The sequence below is a fragment of the Phyllobates terribilis genome, unplaced genomic scaffold, assembly GCF_046119375.1.
Source record: "Phyllobates terribilis strain yellow unplaced genomic scaffold, ASM4611937v1 Scaffold_7__3_contigs__length_470593459, whole genome shotgun sequence".
NCBI lineage: Eukaryota > Metazoa > Chordata > Amphibia > Anura > Dendrobatidae > Phyllobates > Phyllobates terribilis.
This window is the reverse complement of record NW_027362767.1, coordinates 188,298,859-188,318,914: the sequence shown is the minus strand read 5'-3', so window position 1 is coordinate 188,318,914 and position 20,056 is coordinate 188,298,859. Positions and strand designations below refer to the sequence as shown.

Genomic DNA, 20,056 nt, shown 5'->3' with positions numbered 1-20,056 from the left:
GCGCGGGCAGAGAGTGCAGACGGAGAGTGCAGACGCGCGGGCAGAGAGTGCAGACGGAGAGTGCAGACGCGCGGGCAGAGAGTGCAGACGGAGAGTGCAGAGAGTGCAGACGCGCGGGCAGAGAGTGCAGACGCGCGGGCAGAGAGTGCAGACGGAGAGTGCAGACGCGCGGGCAGAGAGTGCAGACGCGCGGGCAGAGAGTGCAGACGCGCGGGCAGAGAGTGCAGACGCGCGGGCAGAGAGTGCAGACGCGCGGGCAGAGAGTGCAGACGCGCGGGCAGAGAGTGCAGACGCGCGGGCAGAGAGTGCAGACGCGCGGGCAGAGAGTGCAGACGCGCGGGCAGAGAGTGCAGACGCGCGGGCAGAGAGTGCAGACGCGCGGGCAGAGAGTGCAGACGCGCGGGCAGAGAGTGCAGACGCGCGGGCAGAGAGTGCAGACGCGCGGGCAGAGAGTGCAGACGCGCGGGCAGAGAGTGCAGACGGAGAGTGCAGACGGAGAGTGCAGACGGAGAGTGCAGACGGAGAGTGCAGACGGAGAGTGCAGACGGAGAGTGCAGACGGAGAGTGCAGACGGAGAGTGCAGACGGAGAGTGCAGACGGAGAGTGCAGACGGAGAGTGCAGACGGAGAGTGCAGACGGAGAGTGCAGACGGAGAGTGCAGACGGAGAGTGCAGACGCGCGGGCAGAGAGTGCAGACGGAGAGTGCAGACGCGCGGGCAGAGAGTGCAGACGGAGAGTGCAGACGCGCGGGCAGAGAGTGCAGACGGAGAGTGCAGACGGAGAGTGCAGACGCGCGGGCAGAGAGTGCAGACGGAGAGTGCAGACGGAGAGTGCAGACGCGCGGGCAGAGAGTGCAGACGCGCGGGCAGAGAGTGCAGACGCGCGGGCAGAGAGTGCAGACGCGCGGGCAGAGAGTGCAGACGCGCGGGCAGAGAGTGCAGACGCGCGGGCAGAGAGTGCAGACGGAGAGTGCAGACGCGCGGGCAGAGAGTGCAGACGGAGAGTGCAGACGCGCGGGCAGAGAGTGCAGACGGAGAGTGCAGACGCGCGGGCAGAGAGTGCAGACGCGCGGGCAGAGAGTGCAGACGCGCGGGCAGAGAGTGCAGACGCGCGGGCAGAGAGTGCAGACGCGCGGGCAGAGAGTGCAGACGCGCGGGCAGAGAGTGCAGACGCGCGGGCAGAGAGTGCAGACGCGCGGGCAGAGAGTGCAGACGCGCGGGCAGAGAGTGCAGACGCGCGGGCAGAGAGTGCAGACGCGCGGGCAGAGAGTGCAGACGCGCGGGCAGAGAGTGCAGACGCGCGGGCAGAGAGTGCAGACGCGCGGGCAGAGAGTGCAGACGCGCGGGCAGAGAGTGCAGACGCGCGGGCAGAGAGTGCAGACGCGCGGGCAGAGAGTGCAGACGCGCGGGCAGAGAGTGCAGACGGAGAGTGCAGACGGAGAGTGCAGACGGAGAGTGCAGACGGAGAGTGCAGACGGAGAGTGCAGACGGAGAGTGCAGACGGAGAGTGCAGACGGAGAGTGCAGACGGAGAGTGCAGACGGAGAGTGCAGACGGAGAGTGCAGACGGAGAGTGCAGACGGAGAGTGCAGACGGAGAGTGCAGACGGAGAGTGCAGACGGAGAGTGCAGACGGAGAGTGCAGACGGAGAGTGCAGACGGAGAGTGCAGACGGAGAGTGCAGACGGAGAGTGCAGACGGAGAGTGCAGACGGAGAGTGCAGACGGAGAGTGCAGACGGAGAGTGCAGACGGAGAGTGCAGACGGAGAGTGCAGACGGAGAGTGCAGACGGAGAGTGCAGACGGAGAGTGCAGACGGAGAGTGCAGACGGCGGCGGGAGAGTGCAGACGGAGAGTGCAGACGGAGAGTGCAGACGGAGAGTGCAGACGGGAGAGTGCAGAGCGCGGGCAGAGAGTGCAGACGCGCGGGCAGAGAGTGCAGACGCGCGGGCAGAGAGTGCAGACGCGCGTCAGAGAGTGCAGACGCGCGGGCAGAGAGTGCAGACGGCGGCGAGAGTGCAGACGCGCGGGCAGAGAGTGCAGACGCCCGCGGAGAGAGTGCAGACGCGCGGGCAGAGAGTGCAGACGGAGAGTGCAGACGCGCGGGCAGAGAGTGCAGACGCGCGGGCAGAGAGTGCAGACGGAGAGTGCAGACGCGCGGGCAGAGAGTGCAGACGCGCGGGCAGAGAGTGCAGACGCGCGGCGAGAGTGCAGACGCGCGGGCAGAGAGTGCAGACGCGCGGGCAGAGAGTGCAGACGCGCGGGCAGAGAGTGCAGACGCGCGGGCAGAGAGTGCAGACGCGCGGGCAGAGAGTGCAGACGCGCGGGCAGAGAGTGCAGACGCGCGGGCAGAGAGTGCAGACGCGGGGCAGAGAGTGCAGACGCGCGGGCAGAGAGTGCAGACGGAGAGTGCAGACGCGCGGGCGGAGAGGCAGACAGAGTGCAGACGCGCGGGCAGAGAGTGCAGACGGAGAGTGCCGACCGGCGCGGCGGAGAGTGCAGACGGAGAGTGCAGACGCGCGGGCAGGAGAGTGCAGACGCGCGGGCAGAGAGTGCAGACGCGCGGGCGGAGAGTGCAGACGCGCGGGCAGAGAGTGCGACGCGCGGGCGGAGAGTGCAGACGGAGAGTGCCGACGCGCGGGCGGAGAGTGCAGACGGAGAGTGCCGACGCGCGGGCGGAGAGTGCAGACGGAGAGTGCCGACGCGCGGGCGGAGAGTGCAGACGGAGAGTGCCGACGCGCGGGCGGAGAGTGCAGACGGAGAGTGCCGACGCGCGGGCGGAGAGTGCAGACGGAGAGTGCCGACGCGCGGGCGGAGAGTGCAGACGGAGAGTGCCGACGCGCGGGCGGAGAGTGCAGACGGAGAGTGCCGACGCGCGGGCGGAGAGTGCAGACGGAGAGTGCCGACGCGCGGGCGGAGAGTGCAGACGGAGAGTGCCGACGCGCGGGCGGAGAGTGCAGACGGAGAGTGCCGACGCGCGGGCGGAGAGTGCAGACGGAGAGTGCCGACGCGCGGGCGGAGAGTGCAGACGGAGAGTGCCGACGCGCGGGCGGAGAGTGCAGACGGAGAGTGCCGACGCGCGGGCGGAGAGTGCAGACGGAGAGTGCCGACGCGCGGGCGGAGAGTGCAGACGGAGAGTGCCGACGCGCGGGCGGAGAGTGCAGACGGAGAGTGCCGACGCGCGGGCGGAGAGTGCAGACGGAGAGTGCCGACGCGCGGGCGGAGAGTGCAGACGGAGAGTGCCGACGCGCGGGCGGAGAGTGCAGACGGAGAGTGCCGACGCGCGGGCGGAGAGTGCAGACGGAGAGTGCCGACGCGCGGGCGGAGAGTGCAGACGGAGAGTGCCGACGCGCGGGCGGAGAGTGCAGACGGAGAGTGCCGACGCGCGGGCGGAGAGTGCAGACGGAGAGTGCCGACGCGCGGGCGGAGAGTGCAGACGGAGAGTGCCGACGCGCGGGCGGAGAGTGCAGACGGAGAGTGCCGACGCGCGGGCGGAGAGTGCAGACGGAGAGTGCCGACGCGCGGGCGGAGAGTGCAGACGGAGAGTGCCGACGCGCGGGCGGAGAGTGCAGACGGAGAGTGCCGACGCGCGGGCGGAGAGTGCAGACGGAGAGTGCCGACGCGCGGGCGGAGAGTGCAGACGGAGAGTGCCGACGCGCGGGCGGAGAGTGCAGACGGAGAGTGCCGACGCGCGGGCGGAGAGTGCAGACGGAGAGTGCCGACGCGCGGGCGGAGAGTGCAGACGGAGAGTGCCGACGCGCGGGCGGAGAGTGCAGACGGAGAGTGCCGACGCGCGGGCGGAGAGTGCAGACGGAGAGTGCCGACGCGCGGGCGGAGAGTGCAGACGGAGAGTGCCGACGCGCGGGCGGAGAGTGCAGACGGAGAGTGCCGACGCGCGGGCGGAGAGTGCAGACGGAGAGTGCCGACGCGCGGGCGGAGAGTGCAGACGGAGAGTGCCGACGCGCGGGCGGAGAGTGCAGACGGAGAGTGCCGACGCGCGGGCGGAGAGTGCAGACGGAGAGTGCCGACGCGCGGGCGGAGAGTGCAGACGGAGAGTGCCGACGCGCGGGCGGAGAGTGCAGACGGAGAGTGCCGACGCGCGGGCGGAGAGTGCAGACGGAGAGTGCCGACGCGCGGGCGGAGAGTGCAGACGGAGAGTGCCGACGCGCGGGCGGAGAGTGCAGACGGAGAGTGCCGACGCGCGGGCGGAGAGTGCAGACGGAGAGTGCCGACGCGCGGGCGGAGAGTGCAGACGGAGAGTGCCGACGCGCGGGCGGAGAGTGCAGACGGAGAGTGCCGACGCGCGGGCGGAGAGTGCAGACGGAGAGTGCCGACGCGCGGGCGGAGAGTGCAGACGGAGAGTGCCGACGCGCGGGCGGAGAGTGCAGACGGAGAGTGCCGACGCGCGGGCGGAGAGTGCAGACGGAGAGTGCCGACGCGCGGGCGGAGAGTGCAGACGGAGAGTGCCGACGCGCGGGCAGAGAGTGCAGACGGAGAGTGCCGACGCGCGGGCAGAGAGTGCAGACGGAGAGTGCCGACGCGCGGGCAGAGAGTGCAGACGGAGAGTGCCGACGCGCGGGCAGAGAGTGCAGACGGAGAGTGCCGACGCGCGGGCAGAGAGTGCAGACGGAGAGTGCCGACGCGCGGGCAGAGAGTGCAGACGGAGAGTGCCGACGCGCGGGCAGAGAGTGCAGACGGAGAGTGCCGACGCGCGGGCAGAGAGTGCAGACGGAGAGTGCCGACGCGCGGGCAGAGAGTGCAGACGGAGAGTGCCGACGCGCGGGCAGAGAGTGCAGACGGAGAGTGCCGACGCGCGGGCAGAGAGTGCAGACGGAGAGTGCCGACGCGCGGGCAGAGAGTGCAGACGGAGAGTGCCGACGCGCGGGCAGAGAGTGCAGACGGAGAGTGCCGACGCGCGGGCAGAGAGTGCAGACGGAGAGTGCCGACGCGCGGGCAGAGAGTGCAGACGGAGAGTGCCGACGCGCGGGCAGAGAGTGCAGACGGAGAGTGCCGACGCGCGGGCAGAGAGTGCAGACGGAGAGTGCCGACGCGCGGGCAGAGAGTGCAGACGGAGAGTGCCGACGCGCGGGCAGAGAGTGCAGACGGAGAGTGCCGACGCGCGGGCAGAGAGTGCAGACGGAGAGTGCCGACGCGCGGGCAGAGAGTGCAGACGGAGAGTGCCGACGCGCGGGCAGAGAGTGCAGACGGAGAGTGCCGACGCGCGGGCAGAGAGTGCAGACGGAGAGTGCCGACGCGCGGGCAGAGAGTGCAGACGGAGAGTGCCGACGCGCGGGCAGAGAGTGCAGACGGAGAGTGCCGACGCGCGGGCAGAGAGTGCAGACGGAGAGTGCCGACGCGCGGGCAGAGAGTGCAGACGGAGAGTGCCGACGCGCGGGCAGAGAGTGCAGACGGAGAGTGCCGACGCGCGGGCAGAGAGTGCAGACGGAGAGTGCCGACGCGCGGGCAGAGAGTGCAGACGGAGAGTGCCGACGCGCGGGCAGAGAGTGCAGACGGAGAGTGCCGACGCGCGGGCAGAGAGTGCAGACGGAGAGTGCCGACGCGCGGGCAGAGAGTGCAGACGCGCGGGCAGAGAGTGCCGACGGAGAGTGCAGACGCGCGGGCAGAGAGTGCCGACGGAGAGTGCAGACGCGCGGGCAGAGAGTGCCGACGGAGAGTGCAGACGCGCGGGCAGAGAGTGCCGACGCGCGGGCAGAGAGTGCAGACGGAGAGTGCCGACGCGCGGGCAGAGAGTGCAGACGGAGAGTGCCGACGCGCGGGCAGAGAGTGCAGACGGAGAGTGCCGACGCGCGGGCAGAGAGTGCAGACGGAGAGTGCCGACGCGCGGGCAGAGAGTGCCGACGGAGAGTGCCGACGCGCGGGCAGAGAGTGCCGACGGAGAGTGCCGACGCGCGGGCAGAGAGTGCAGACGGAGAGTGCAGACGCGCGGGCAGAGAGTGCAGACGGAGAGTGCAGACGCGCGGGCAGAGAGTGCAGACGGAGAGTGCAGACGCGCGGGCAGAGAGTGCAGACGGAGAGTGCAGACGCGCGGGCAGAGAGTGCAGACGGAGAGTGCAGACGCGCGGGCAGAGAGTGCAGACGCGCGGGCAGAGAGTGCAGACGCGCGGGCAGAGTGCAGACGCGCGGGCAGAGAGTGCAGACGCGCGGGCAGAGAGTGCAGACGCGCGGGCAGAGAGTGCAGACGCGCGGGCAGAGAGTGCAGACGCGCGGGCAGAGAGTGCAGACGCGCGGGCAGAGAGTGCAGACGCGCGGGCAGAGAGTGCAGACGCGCGGGCAGAGAGTGCAGACGCGCGGGCAGAGAGTGCAGACGCGCGGGCAGAGAGTGCAGACGCGCGGGCAGAGTGCAGACGCAGAGTGCAGACGCAGAGTGCAGACGCAGAGTGCAGACGCAGAGTGCAGACGCGAGTGCAGAGCCGCGGGCAGAGAGTGCAGACGCGCGGGCAGAGAGTGCAGACGCGCGGGCAGAGAGTGCAGACGCGCGGGCAGAGAGTGCAGACGCGCGGGCAGAGAGTGCAGACGCGCGGGCAGAGAGTGCAGACGCGCGGGCAGAGAGTGCAGACGCGCGGGCAGAGAGTGCAGACGCGCGGGCAGAGAGTGCAGACGCGCGGGCAGAGAGTGCAGACGCGCGGGCAGAGAGTGCAGACGCGCGGGCAGAGAGTGCAGACGCGCGGGCAGAGAGTGCAGACGCGCGGGCGGAGAGTGCAGACGCGCGGGCGGAGAGTGCAGACGCGCGGGCGGAGAGTGCAGACGCGCGGGCGGAGAGTGCAGACGCGCGGGCGGAGAGTGCAGACGCGCGGGCGGAGAGTGCAGACGCGCGGGCGGAGAGTGCAGACGCGCGGGCGGAGAGTGCAGACGCGCGGGCGGAGAGTGCAGACGCGCGGGCGGAGAGTGCAGACGCGCGGGCGGAGAGTGCAGACGCGCGGGCGGAGAGTGCAGACGCGCGGGCGGAGAGTGCAGACGCGCGGGCGGAGAGTGCAGACGCGCGGGCAGAGAGTGCAGACGCGCGGGCAGAGAGTGCAGACGCGCGGGAGAGAGTGCAGACGCGCGGGCAGAGAGTGCAGACGCGCGGGCAGAGAGTGCAGACGCGCGGGCAGAGAGTGCAGACGCGCGGGCAGAGAGTGCAGACGCGCGGGCAGAGAGTGCAGACGGAGAGTGACGACGCGCCGGCGGAGAGTGCAGACGCGCGGGCAGAGAGTGCAGACGGAGAGTGACGACGCGCCGGCGGAGAGTGCAGACGCGCGGGCGGAGAGTGCAGACGGAGAGTGCCGACGCGCAGACGGCAATATGGATGAAATTCGTCCAAAATATCTGGAGGAATTTTGAATGATTTTTTTTTTTTTTATACGTGTTTCTAAATTCTAAACCCGACCTAGAGGTGCCTGTAGTTATCCTCCATGGGAATGTTCAGAAACCTCCTTAGTCCTCAGGACTGGCGACTTTCACACTGGCCTAGGTGAGGAGGCATGCTGAAGTCAGATGCTCCTTAATGAATCAGGCATGGAGGTAGGTGGTGTCGGCCTCCATGCACCTCACCACAAATCTTACTCTAGTCAGTGACCGGAGTAAGACGCTGTTGTAAAGAGCACATCATCTCGACACCTTTTGGCGACGCTGTGAGAAATGCACATGAAAACATCAAAAGTCTCAACATTTTCGCACCTTTCAAAGAATTTTATGCCAGTTTTCTGGAGTAAAGGTTTTGATGATGTCTTCAGTAACACAGAGGACAAGGTGCAGAGGTAAGGGGGAGGAACATTAGTGTGCAGCGTCGTCTTAACACTTCAGCGCCACGGCTTAGCAGGTGAAGCAGAGGGGGACGGAGCAGATCTAACACAGCACAAGAAGAAGCCACATCAGACATTTACAGAAACAACCCAAATCCCCAAATCTGGACTTTCTACAGAACTTTTTGGGTTGCACTGCACCCAGTATACTGCTGCAGCGAGAGGTCAGGTTTAGAGACCGGCATTATTCACTCAGTTTCAGAACTCCTGAGGTGTATGTAGTCACTCAATGAGATATAAAGACTCAAACACTAATAGTCGGAAAACAGTCAGAGAAGGTTAGATTAATGCTTCGAGAACCGGGCACACAAACCATTTTACCTAAGTGCCTTAAAAAAATTTTTTTCAGTTTTTCAATACGCGGCTCCATTGCATAGTCCCATGTTATGCTTTTGGAGAGCAGTATGTGAAGTTTGTGTGTGTAGAGCATATGGACGCACTGTCACTCCTCTCAGTCTCAGCAATTACAACGTCTATGCGAGGGGTGACAGCACACCCCCAGAGAAGATTCTGAAGAAAGGCCCACTAGCACTACAAGCAGAGATGTCACATACTGCGCTCCAACAGCAATAAGTGTGAATATCTCTGCAATGCAGCGACGCAGCGTAAATCAGAGAAGTGCGAAGAATCAGGGGAGCTCAGGGACCTTTACTGGGTATTTAAATCACTTTTTCTGAGTGACAGGTCCTTTTTAAACACGATATGTAGTAGAACACAGCTATCGCCATCAGAACCATAGTTTGTATACGGCACTGAAGGGCATGAGTGTGACCAACGTTCCACTGAACTCCTACCGGACGTGGGGGAGGGAGGGCACAGGACCCTTCTCTGGGGGTCACAGCAGTCCACCCTACAACAATCAAGTTACCGCCTATCAGTTTGAACCAGGATACCCCTTTACATACACACTTACGACTTAGCGGGAGTAACCAGATGTGTGAAGTACAAAAGTATTGTCAGTAAGCAAAATAAGATGACCATGAATATAGGGCAAGCAATATAAAACTAGAAAATTATCGTTTACATACCTGGAAAAAAGCCGGGAGAAAATTTATGTACAGAAACTGTCGTGACCTTAGAAGTAAAACTAAATGCATCTTCTACTCCTGAAAGAAAAAGTAAAAGAAATGTAGCACAAGGATACCCCGACGTCAGCACTGCACACAGCAAGTATGTGATTGTATGACGAGAAACACCCCTACGACCGGACCAAGCAATCTACCATCATGTTTGTCAGAAAATATTAAAAATCCCTCTCACTAAACCCATCGTCCCCCCTCCCCTATCCCATTTGTAGTAAGGATGGGAAATAGCAATGTAAAAAGCTGCTTCTATGGAAAATGGCAGTGTACACAAGAAACGACAATCTTAATTATCCAGGTTAATTACCATGCAAAAGAGAACTCCTGGTAGCACAAAGACTAGAAAGATGGATACTGTGCCTAGTAATAGACATGTGTGACGAATAGACACAGTTTAACCAAGGACTGAATGAGGTTTTGTATTGCGAAAGGCACAGATTGAAATAGATAGGAAACATCTCATTAAGCATCAAAGGGAATATATCAAACTAGCCGGGTAATTCCCAGTTGCACATTCTTTTCATTTCCAGGCATCTGCTGGACACTAGGGCACTGAAATAAAATATAGAATAGCGGAATTTCTATAATTCTGATTGTGATCAGACATATATTTTTAGCGGTGGGTCTAATTGAGGATGCCGCCGACCCGCCGGGACGTCCGATCGTGTCCAGCATTGATGGATTGTGCGAACCGATCTGTAAATTTATTGATTTTTACCTTAAACCTATCGTGGGCACACTTCCCTCATATGTTCGTGACACGACGGATGTCCTTACGCGGGTCGACGGCATCTCTTTGGATGAGGATGTCTTGCTCGTTACAGCGGATGTTGAATCATTGTACACCTGTATTGATCATACTATTGGACTTGATGCGGTACGCCTCTTCCTTGGGGCTTCGAACCTGGGCGGCCCTATGTGTGGGTTAATTCTCGAGCTGCTGCACTTTATACTCACGCACAATTATTTTTTATTTAAGGACCATATCTATTTGCAGAAACGTGGCACAGCCATGGGGGCGGCCTGCGCGCCTTCATACGCCAATCTCTTCCTGGGAGCTTGGGAGAGACAAATTTTTGGCGATGGAGGTGCTGCGGTCGCGGACCATGTGCTGTGCTGGTTACGCTATATAGACGATATTTTATTTTTTTGGCGTGGGTCGGTGCGGCAGCTCGAGTGTTTTATGTCACAATTGAATTCAAATTTTTGGGGAATTCGGTTGACTTATAAGTATGACAGACATAGTGTGGAATTCCTGGACGTCAGCCTGGAGGTTGATCACGATCGACGCCTCCAGACTGACGTCCATAGAAAGCCCACATCAACCAATTCCCTCATTCATGCTAGTAGTGCCCACCATCCGTCCACCATTAGGGCCGTCCCGGTGGGTCAGTTCCTGAGGGCGAGGCGGATCTGCTCCTCGGACTCCAAATTTGAAGAGCAAGCTGTTGCTCTAAAGTCTAGATTTACATCCCGAGGATATAGCAATAGATGTATCAAGAAGGGGTACGAACGAGCAAGACACACCTCAAGAAATTATCTACTTTATCCAAACACACAACGCCATAATCGTGACGGACAGAGCAAAATTAGATATGTATCCACCTACAATCACGAGTGGGAGAATATGAGGGGCATTATGATGAAACATTGGAGTATATTGGCGACCGATTCCTCTCTGGGATCTATTCTTGGTGACTATCCTCTAATGACCCCTAGGCGATCCAGTAATCTTAGAGACATTTTGGTATCTAGCCACTATGTTCCCGCTAGACCAAGTCTCTTTGGCTCCCGTGGCCCTGTTGTGGGAAACTATCCGTGCGGTCGCTGTCGTGCCTGCGCCAATGTCCTGCGATGCACCACGTTCGCGTCCTCGGATGGCTCAAGACAATTTAAGATTAAGCAGTACGTTTCTTGTGGTACTAGTAATGTAATTTACTATGCGACTTGCGACTGCTCATTGATCTACATTGGTCTAACGTCCAGAGAGCTCCGAGTACGTGTGCGGGAGCATGTGCGGGACATTGGCGCGGCCAGGACGGCGAGCGATATCACGGAACTTAAAACCATCCCTAAGCATTTTAAGATGGCTCACAATTGCGACCCCGGATGCCTTAAAGTTCGTGGCATTGATGTTATACATATGGGCACCCGGGGTGGCAATGTGAAAAAGATGCTGGCCCAGGCTGAAACACGATGGATCACCATTCTAAATACCCTTTCCCCTCATGGCCTTAATGAATCCCTCTCTTTCTCATCCTTCTTATAAATCCATGGTCACACCTGATTATTTATTTTATTTTATTGTGTTATCGTCCTGCCCCTATCTTATGGATATGAACGTTTTGACTTAGTTTTTATCAATGGTTGTTCTTATCATTATTTTTTCTTTTTTTATATTCTGTTTTCTTTATTTCAGTTCTTTTAAATTTTCTTCACTCAGACCGGATATTCCCCAGGAGAGATATATAGCCTGGGCTGGAGGATATTAAATAATATACAGTGGACTCAAGGATCGAGTTGTCAATGCTTTAAAATCTATTGGGACGTCACCATGGCTGGATCTATGTATTTATTTGTATCTTGGGCCTGGGATGAATCCCTGGCAGTATGTTTCTGATTCACTATCTATTTGGAACTTTGTGGGGACGAACACTATTGCTTTTGACACTCTCCTCACACTATGTGTTTATTGTGTATTTGATTTTCCAGCCGGACTTACTTTGCAGGTGCTGTGCGCGCGTGTTGTCTCCTCTGCCCGTGGACATGCAATCAGCTGTCTCTGTGGTGTGGGTGCGCGCGCGGGCGCTCGTGCACAATTTTGTGCTGCGCGCCCGTGTTTTGCGTGCCTGCTCCTGACGGCTTGGTCGCGTCTCTACGGGCAGATCATGACAGCGCGTGCGCCGTCTATAGGCACCGCCCATAATTATCAGGTGATCGGTCACGTGGGGCCACACGTGACCGACATCATGGGGTATATTTAGGCCGGTTTCCTTTTTATACATCACTTCCCCTTGAGGAAGCGGTCGTTGCGGACCGCGAAACGCGCGTTGGGGCTGCCATTGTGCGTTCTTTCATGCACCTCACTCTCCTCCTGACACTCTCTGTGGTATGGGATTACTTTTTTATGCTTTATGCGATATATATTCGATTACTGGTGTGTGGGTACATTACCTAGATGGATACTTGATGCATATGGCTAGTGTCAATTCAATGACTACGGGATTTTGATGGAATACTTCCTGATCCATTACTATGTCTATCAGGATTGTCTTGATGTACTTGCCTTATGTTATATCATCTAGGTTCAGTTATGTCCCACTGTAGCCATTCGCATGATTATATATGTATTTTCTGCTATACACTTGCCACAGTGGCAATCTAATTAGTGTCTCTACACTAGGGACTGCTATGTGGTGGGATACAATTTTTTGGACATTTTTTGTGACACGTGTTGACTATTTGTGGGCGGGAGCATCATTTAGATGGACATCTGATATATAGGGTAATTGTAAAATCCAATGACTGTGGAATATCTATGGACTATTTCCCGATATATATTATTATATTCATTGCACTATTTTTGATATACTAACCTGATGTTTCATTACTTATGTTGCTCATGACCCACTTCGACCCTATGCGTGATCATATATGTATATATATTTTTTGTTACATATCTTACCACATTGGCAGTCCAACTAGTGTTTCCATACTATCCGAATTATGTCATCTTGTCTTCTATTATGTATGTTTTTAAATATTTGATGTAATAAAAATTTATATGTTTTATGCCAATTAACTCGTTGTTCTCCTATATATGTATGTGCCTCATGAGTTGGCTTGGGTTAGCAAATCGGGGGTATATTTCTTCCCGGATTTGCCAACATTACCCCTATAGGGTCTATTTAGTTGCACTAATTGGGGAACAGTATGCTTTTTTTTTTAATATCTGTGAGCCCTGCTGGTGAGCTGTAACTCAATCGTGCAGAGATAACTGACAGCAGCCATGTCATGTTTGATCTCTAAGTAAAGGTAAAATCCCAATAAAAAACATGGCATCACTTACTAACTTCTGCGATCATCCAGCGAGGAGTTATCACAGAAATTGTGGATTTAATAAAACCATGAAGGGCTGAGACCAGCCCACAACCCGACCCACATGAGGTCATCACATGGGGGGGGGTGTGAGCAGGGCAAAATTCAGCATAAAAGATCAAGCCGAATGATGATCTGTGTTCGTGCTGAGAGATATATATTTTCATGTAAGAACAGTCAAATCGGAGTGCTCTCCTTCAGCTAAACAATCATTTCTGTGATCGGTGTAGTAAGTTCTTCTGTTAAACCCTTTTATTTTCTGTAACTGTACATGCTGTATTGTTCTGTCCCCTTTGTAAAATCATTGTTTATTTTTCATAAACACTGCCTCCCTTTGGATTAAATATAAAATGTAATAGTTCTGTTTCTTCTGTTCTGTAATCGTGCCTCGCCCCGAAGCCACACGCTACCAGAAAGCAGGTGTACAATCGGCCTGTATTGTATTTTAATAGTTAAAAAGAAACTGATCGGTGGTGGCAGCGAATAATCTTTCCTGGGTTATCGTGAAGTTAGCAGTGATTGTACTCGGGCATATACACATATTCCATGCATTGGAATTCAGAGATGTGTACGCTGTACGCTCCCTGCTAGCTTTCGAATAACTAATAAGTGAGAACAGCCTGCGGTCCCCTCGGGTTGATAGTCGGCCAATCGTGTAATTGTCCGGACAATAGGGGACAGCAGCGAGCTGTTTGCTCAAGAGATCACAGTGGTTGGTCTCTGATTGTCAGGGATTCAAATGATCTCGATTAAAGTCCTATAACTGATTACGGTGTTAAAGTATACATTCAGTTAAGTGCAGCTTATTGTAATGTAACCAAGCTGTGCAAAAAGAAAAAAATAATGTAAGTGAAAGCCAGAAATATTGCACTTGTGGATTCTCCACGGGGACAATCCATACCCGTAAGTAGTCTTTAGCCAATAAGCCAATTACAAAATGCTGTGAGGTCTACTCCACCAGCGGGCGGTCTGTAATGCAGGACACAAGCGCCACCTCCTTTTTATGGTCGATACAAATGGGTTTTTTTGCACTAAACCGCCCCTGTAACATCCACACCCAGTAATCCAATGGTCAGTGACGCTAATGGGGTCCAGGCTCCAAGGGGTCAAACAGAAAAGGCAAAGGTCTTCTACCAAGTAGTAAGGAGCGCTTCTTACTGGACAGTCTGCGGCAGAGGTTTCCAGACATGGCTTGTCAGCTGTTGCAGAACTACAACTCCCAGCTGTGGAGTTGCAGGAACTTATGAGCCATTTTTATCCACAATCAGTACTTAATCATTTAAGTCAAAATCAGGAGTGTATGAAAAAAAAAGAGAGTACCTATGTCTCCATTACATTGTTGTTCTAACTTCCAAGTGGCAGTCCACGGTTTGCTCTTTTTGCTTTTCTTAAATTGTGAATACCATCTTCCTCCAAAAATAAGCCCTAGTTACAGGGCCGGCGTTACACGGGGTGCAAACTGGGCAATTGCCAAGGTGTGTGTATATAGAGGTGTATGTGCAGCGTGTGTGTGTATATAGAGGTGTATGTGCAGCGTGTGTGTGTATATAGAGGTGTATGTGCAGCGTGTGTGTGTATATAAAGGTGTATGTGCAGCGTGTGTGTGTATATAGAGGTGTATGTGCAGTGTGTGTGTGTATATATAGAGGTGTATGTGCAGTGTGTGTGTGTATATATAGAGGTGTATGTGCAGCGTGTGTGTGTATATATAGAGGTGTGTGTGTATATATAGAGGTGTATGTGCAGCGTGTGTGTGTATATATAGAGGTGTATGTGCAGCGTGTGTGTGTATATATAGAGGTGTATGTGCAGCGTGTGTGTGTATATATAGAGGTGTATGTGCAGCGTGTGTGTGTATATATAGAGGTGTATGTGCAGCGTGTGTGTGTATATATAGAGGTGTATGTGCAGCGTGTGTGTGTATATAGAGGTGTATGTGCAGCGTGTGTGTGTATATAGAGGTGTATGTGCAGCGTGTGTGTGTATATAGAGGTGTATGTGCAGCGTGTGTGTGTATATAGAGGTGTATGTGCAGCGTGTGTGTATATATAGAGGTGTATGTGCAGTGTGTGTGTATATATAGAGGTGTATGTGCCGTGTGTGTGTATATATAGAGGTATATGTGCAGTGTGTGTGTGTGTGTGTGTGTGTGTGTGTGTATATAGAGGTGTATGTGCAGTGTGTGTGTATATAGAGGTGTATGTGCAGTGTGTGTGTGTGTGTGTGTATATATAGAGGTGTATGTGCAGTGTGTGTGTGTGTGTGTATATAGAGGTGTATGTGCAGTGTGTGTGTGTATGTGCAGTGTGTGTGTGTGTGTGTATATAGAGGTGTATGTGCAGTGTGTGTGTATAGAGGTGTATGTGCAGTGTGTGTGTGTGTGTATATAGAGGTGTATGTGCAGTGTGTGTGTGTGTATAGAGGTGTATGTGCAGTGTGTGTGTGTATATAGAGGTGTATGTGCAGTGTGTGTGTGTATATAGAGGTGTATGTGTGTGTGTATATAGAGGTGTATGTGCAGTGTGTGTGTATATATATAGAGGTGTATGTGCAGTGTGTGTATATATAGAGGTGTATGTGCAGTGTGTGTATATATAGAGGTGTATGTGCAGTGTGTGTGTGTGTGTGTGTGTGTGTGGGTGTGTATATAGAAGTGTATGTGCAGTGTGTGCGTGTGTGTATATAGAGGTGTATGTGCAGTGTGTGCGTGTGTGTATATAGAGGTGTATGTGCAGTGTGTGTGTGTTTGTGTATATAGAGGTGTATGTGCAGTGTGTGCGTTTGTGTATATAGAGGTGTATGTGCAGTGTGTGTGTGTTTGTGTATATAGAGGTGTATGTGCAGTGTGTTTGTGTATATAGAGGTGTATGTGCAGTGTGTGTGTGTTTGTGTATATAGAGGTGTATGTGCAGTGTGTTTGTGTATATAGAGGTGTATGTGCAGTGTGTGTGTGTTTGTGTATATAGAGGTGTATGTGCAGTGTGTGCGTTTGTGTATATAGAGGTGTATGTGCAGTGTGTGTGTGTTTGTGTATATAGAGGTGTATGTGCAGTGTGTGTATATATATATATATATATATATATATATATATATATAGAGGTGTATGTACAGTGTGTGTATATATAGAGGTGTATGTGCAGTGTGTGTATATATAGAGGTGTATGTGCAGTGTGTGTATATATAGAGGTGTATGTGCAGTGTGTGTGTGTATATAGAGGTGTATGTGCAGTGTGTGTGTGTGTGTGTATATAGAGGTGTATGTGCAGTGTGTGTGTGTTTGTGTATATAGAGGTGTATGTGCAGTGTGTGTGTGTTTGTGTATATAGAGGTGTATGTGCAGTGTGTGTGTGTTTGTGTATATAGAGGTGTATGTGCAGTGTGTGTGTGTTTGTGTATATAGAGGTGTATGTGCAGTGTGTGTGTGTTTGTGTATATAGAGGTGTATGTGCAGTGTGTGTGTGTTTGTGTATATAGAGGTGTATGTGCAGTGTGTGTGTGTTTGTGTATATAGAGGTGTATGTGCAGTGTGTTTGTGTATATAGAGGTGTATGTGCAGTGTGTTTGTGTATATAGAGGTGTATGTGCAGTGTGTGTGTGTTTGTGTATATAGAGGTGTATGTGCAGTGTGTGTGTGTTTGTGTATATAGAGGTGTATGTGCAGTGTGTGTGTGTTTGTGTATACAGAGGTGTATGTGCAGTGTGTGTGTATAGAGGTGTGTGTATATATAGAGGTGTATGTGCAGTGTGTGTATATAGAGGTGTATGTGCAGTGTGTGTGTATATAGAGGTGTATGTGCAGTGTGTGTATATATAGAGGTGTATGTGCAGTGTGTGTATATATAGAGGTGTATGTGCAGTGTGTGTGTGTGTTTGTGTATATAGAGGTGTATGTGCAGTGTGTGTGTGTTTGTGTATATAGAGGTGTATGTGCAGTGTGTGTGTGTGTGTGTGTGTTTGTGTATATAGAGGTGTATGTGCAGTGTGTGTGTGTTTGTGTATATAGAGGTGTATGTGCAGTGTGTGTATATATAGAGGTGTATGTGCAGTGTATATATATAGGTGTATGTGCAGTGTATATATAGAGGTGTTTGTGCGTGTATATAGAGTATGTGCAGTGTGTGTGTATAGAGGTGTATGTGCAGTGTGTGTGTATAGAGGTGTATGTGCAGTGTGTGTGTATATAGAGGTGTATGTGCAGTGTGTGTGTGTATAGAGGTGTATGTGCAGTGTGTGTGTGTGTGTATAGAGGTGTATGTGTAGTGTGTGTATATAGAGGTGTATGTGGAGTGTGTGCGAGTTTGTGTATATAGAGGTGTATGTGCAGTGTGTGCGTATATAGAGGTGTATGTGCAGTGTGTGCGTGTGTGTATATAGAGGTGTATGTGCAGTGCGTGTGTGTATATAGAGGTGTATGTGCAGTGTGTGTGTATATAGAGGTGTATGTGCAGTGTGTGTGTGTATATAGAGGTGTATGTGCAGCGTGTGTGTGTATATAGAGGTGTATGTGCAGCGTGTGTGTGTATATAGAGGTGTATGTGCAGTGTGTGTGTGTGTGTGTATATAGAGGTGTATGTGCAGTGTGTGTGTGTGTGTATATAGAGGTGTATGTGCAGTGTGTGTGTGTGTATATAGAGGTGTATGTGCAGTGTGTGTGTGTGTGTGTATATAGAGGTGTATGTGCAGTGTGTGTGTGTATATAGAGGTGTATGTGCAGTGTGTGTGTGTATATAGAGGTGTATGTGTGTGTGTATATAGAGGTGTATGTGCAGTGTGTGTGTATATATATAGAGGTGTATGTGCAGTGTGTGTATATATAGAGGTGTATGTGCAGTGTGTGTATATATAGAGGTGTATGTGCAGTGTGTGTGTGTGTGTATATAGAAGTGTATGTGCAGTGTGTGCGTGTGTGTATATAGAGGTGTATGTGCAGTGTGTATATAGAGGTGTATGTGCAGTGTGTGCGTGTGTGTATATAGAGGTGTATGTGCAGTGTGTGTGTGTGCGTTTGTGTATATAGAGGTGTATGTGCAGTGTGTGCGTTTGTGTATATAGAGGTGTATGTGCAGTGTGTGCGTTTGTGTATATAGAGGTGTATGTGCAGTGTGTGCGTTTGTGTATATAGAGGTGTATGTGCAGTGTGTGTGTGTTTGTGTATATAGAGGTGTATGTGCAGTGTGTGTATATATATATATATATATATATATATATATATATATATATATATATATATAGAGGTGTATGTACAGTGTGTGTATATATAGAGGTGTATGTGCAGTGTGTGTATATATAGAGGTGTATGTGCAGTGTGTGTATATATAGAGGTGTATGTGCAGTGTGTGCGTGTGTGTATATAGAGGTGTATGTGCAGTGTGTGCGTGTGTGTATATAGAGGTGTATGTGCAGTGTGTGTGTGTTTGTGTATATAGAGGTGTATGTGCAGTGTGTGTGTGTTTGTGTATATAGAGGTGTATGTGCAGTGTGTGTGTTTGTGTATATAGAGGTGTATGTGCAGTGTGTGTGTATATATATATATATATATATATATATATAGAGGTGTATGTACAGTGTGTGTATATATAGAGGTGTATGTGCAGTGTGTGTATATATAGAGGTGTATGTGCAGTGTGTGTATATATAGAGGTGTATGTGCAGTGTGTGTGTGTGTGTGTATATAGAGGTGTATGTGCAGTGTGTGTGTGTTTGTGTATATAGAGGTGTATGTGCAGTGTGTGTGTGTTTGTGTATATAGAGGTGTATGTGCAGTGTGTGTGTGTTTGTGTATATAGAGGTGTATGTGCAGTGTGTGTGTGTTTGTGTATATAGAGGTGTATGTGCAGTGTGTGTGTGTTTGTGTATATAGAGGTGTATGTGCAGTGTGTGTGTGTTTGTGTATATAGAGGTGTATGTGCAGTGTGTGTGTGTTTGTGTATATAGAGGTGTATGTGCAGTGTGTGTGTGTTTGTGTATATAGAGGTGTATGTGCAGTGTGTGTGTGTTTGTGTATACAGAGGTGTATGTGCAGTGTGTGTGTATAGAGGTGTGTGTATATATAGAGGTGTATGTGCAGTGTGTGTATATAGAGGTGTATGTGCAGTGTGTGTGTATATAGAGGTGTATGTGCAGTGTGTGTATATATAGAGGTGTATGTGCAGTGTGTGTATATATAGAGGTGTATGTGCAGTGTGTGTGTGTGTTTGTGTATATAGAGGTGTATGTGCAGTGTGTGTGTGTTTGTGTATATAGAGGTGTATGTGCAGTGTGTGTGTGTTTGTGTATATAGAGGTGTATGTGCAGTGTGTGTATATATAGAGGTGTATGTGCAGTGTATATATATAGGTGTATGTGCAGTGTATATATAGAGGTGTTTGTGCGTGTATATAGAGTATGTGCAGTGTGTGTGTATAGAGGTGTATGTGCAGTGTGTGTGTATAGAGGTGTATGTGCAGTGTGTGTGTATATAGAGGTGTATGTGCAGTGTGTGTGTGTGTGTATAGAGGTGTATGTGCAGTGTGTGTGTGTGTGTATAGAGGTGTATGTGTAGTGTGTGTGTGTGTATATAGAGGTGTATGTGCAGTGTGTGCGTGTTTGTGTATATAGAGGTGTATGTGCAGTGTGTGCGTATATAGAGGTGTATGTGCAGTGTGTGCGTGTGTGTATATAGAGGTGTATGTGCAGTGCGTGTGTGTATATAGAGGTGTATGTGCAGTGTGTGTGTATATAGAGGTGTATGTGCAGTGTGTGCGTGTGTATAGAGGTGTATATGCAGTGTGTGCGTGTGTGTATATAGAGGTGTATGTGCAGTGCGTGTGTGTGTATATAGAGGTGTATGTGCAGTGTGTGTATATAGAGGTGTGTGTGTATAGAGGTGTATATATAGAGGTGTAGGTGCAGTGTGTGTGTGTGTATGTAGAGGTGTAGGTGCAGTGTGTGTGTGTATGTAGAGGTGTATGTGCAGTGTGTGTATATATAGAGGTGTATGTGCAGTGTGTGTGTATATAGGTGTATGTGCAGTGTATATATATAGGTGTATGTGCAGTGTATATATATAGGTGTTTGTGCGTGTATATAGAGGTGTATG

The 20,056-nt window shown here is 52.7% G+C and overlaps 1 protein-coding gene across 2 annotated transcripts in view; it reads right to left on the bottom strand.

The window, feature by feature from the left end:
• HDAC8 (histone deacetylase 8) overlaps positions 1 to 20,056 on the bottom strand; it is a 70,626-nt gene that overhangs the window by 27,069 nt on the left and 23,501 nt on the right. For both annotated transcript variants that reach the window (XM_073637736.1, XM_073637737.1), the window contains exon 6: positions 8,827 to 8,904. In XM_073637736.1, the coding sequence (XP_073493837.1) occupies positions 8,827 to 8,904 (78 nt within the window). The remainder of the gene's footprint in view (positions 1 to 8,826; positions 8,905 to 20,056) is intronic.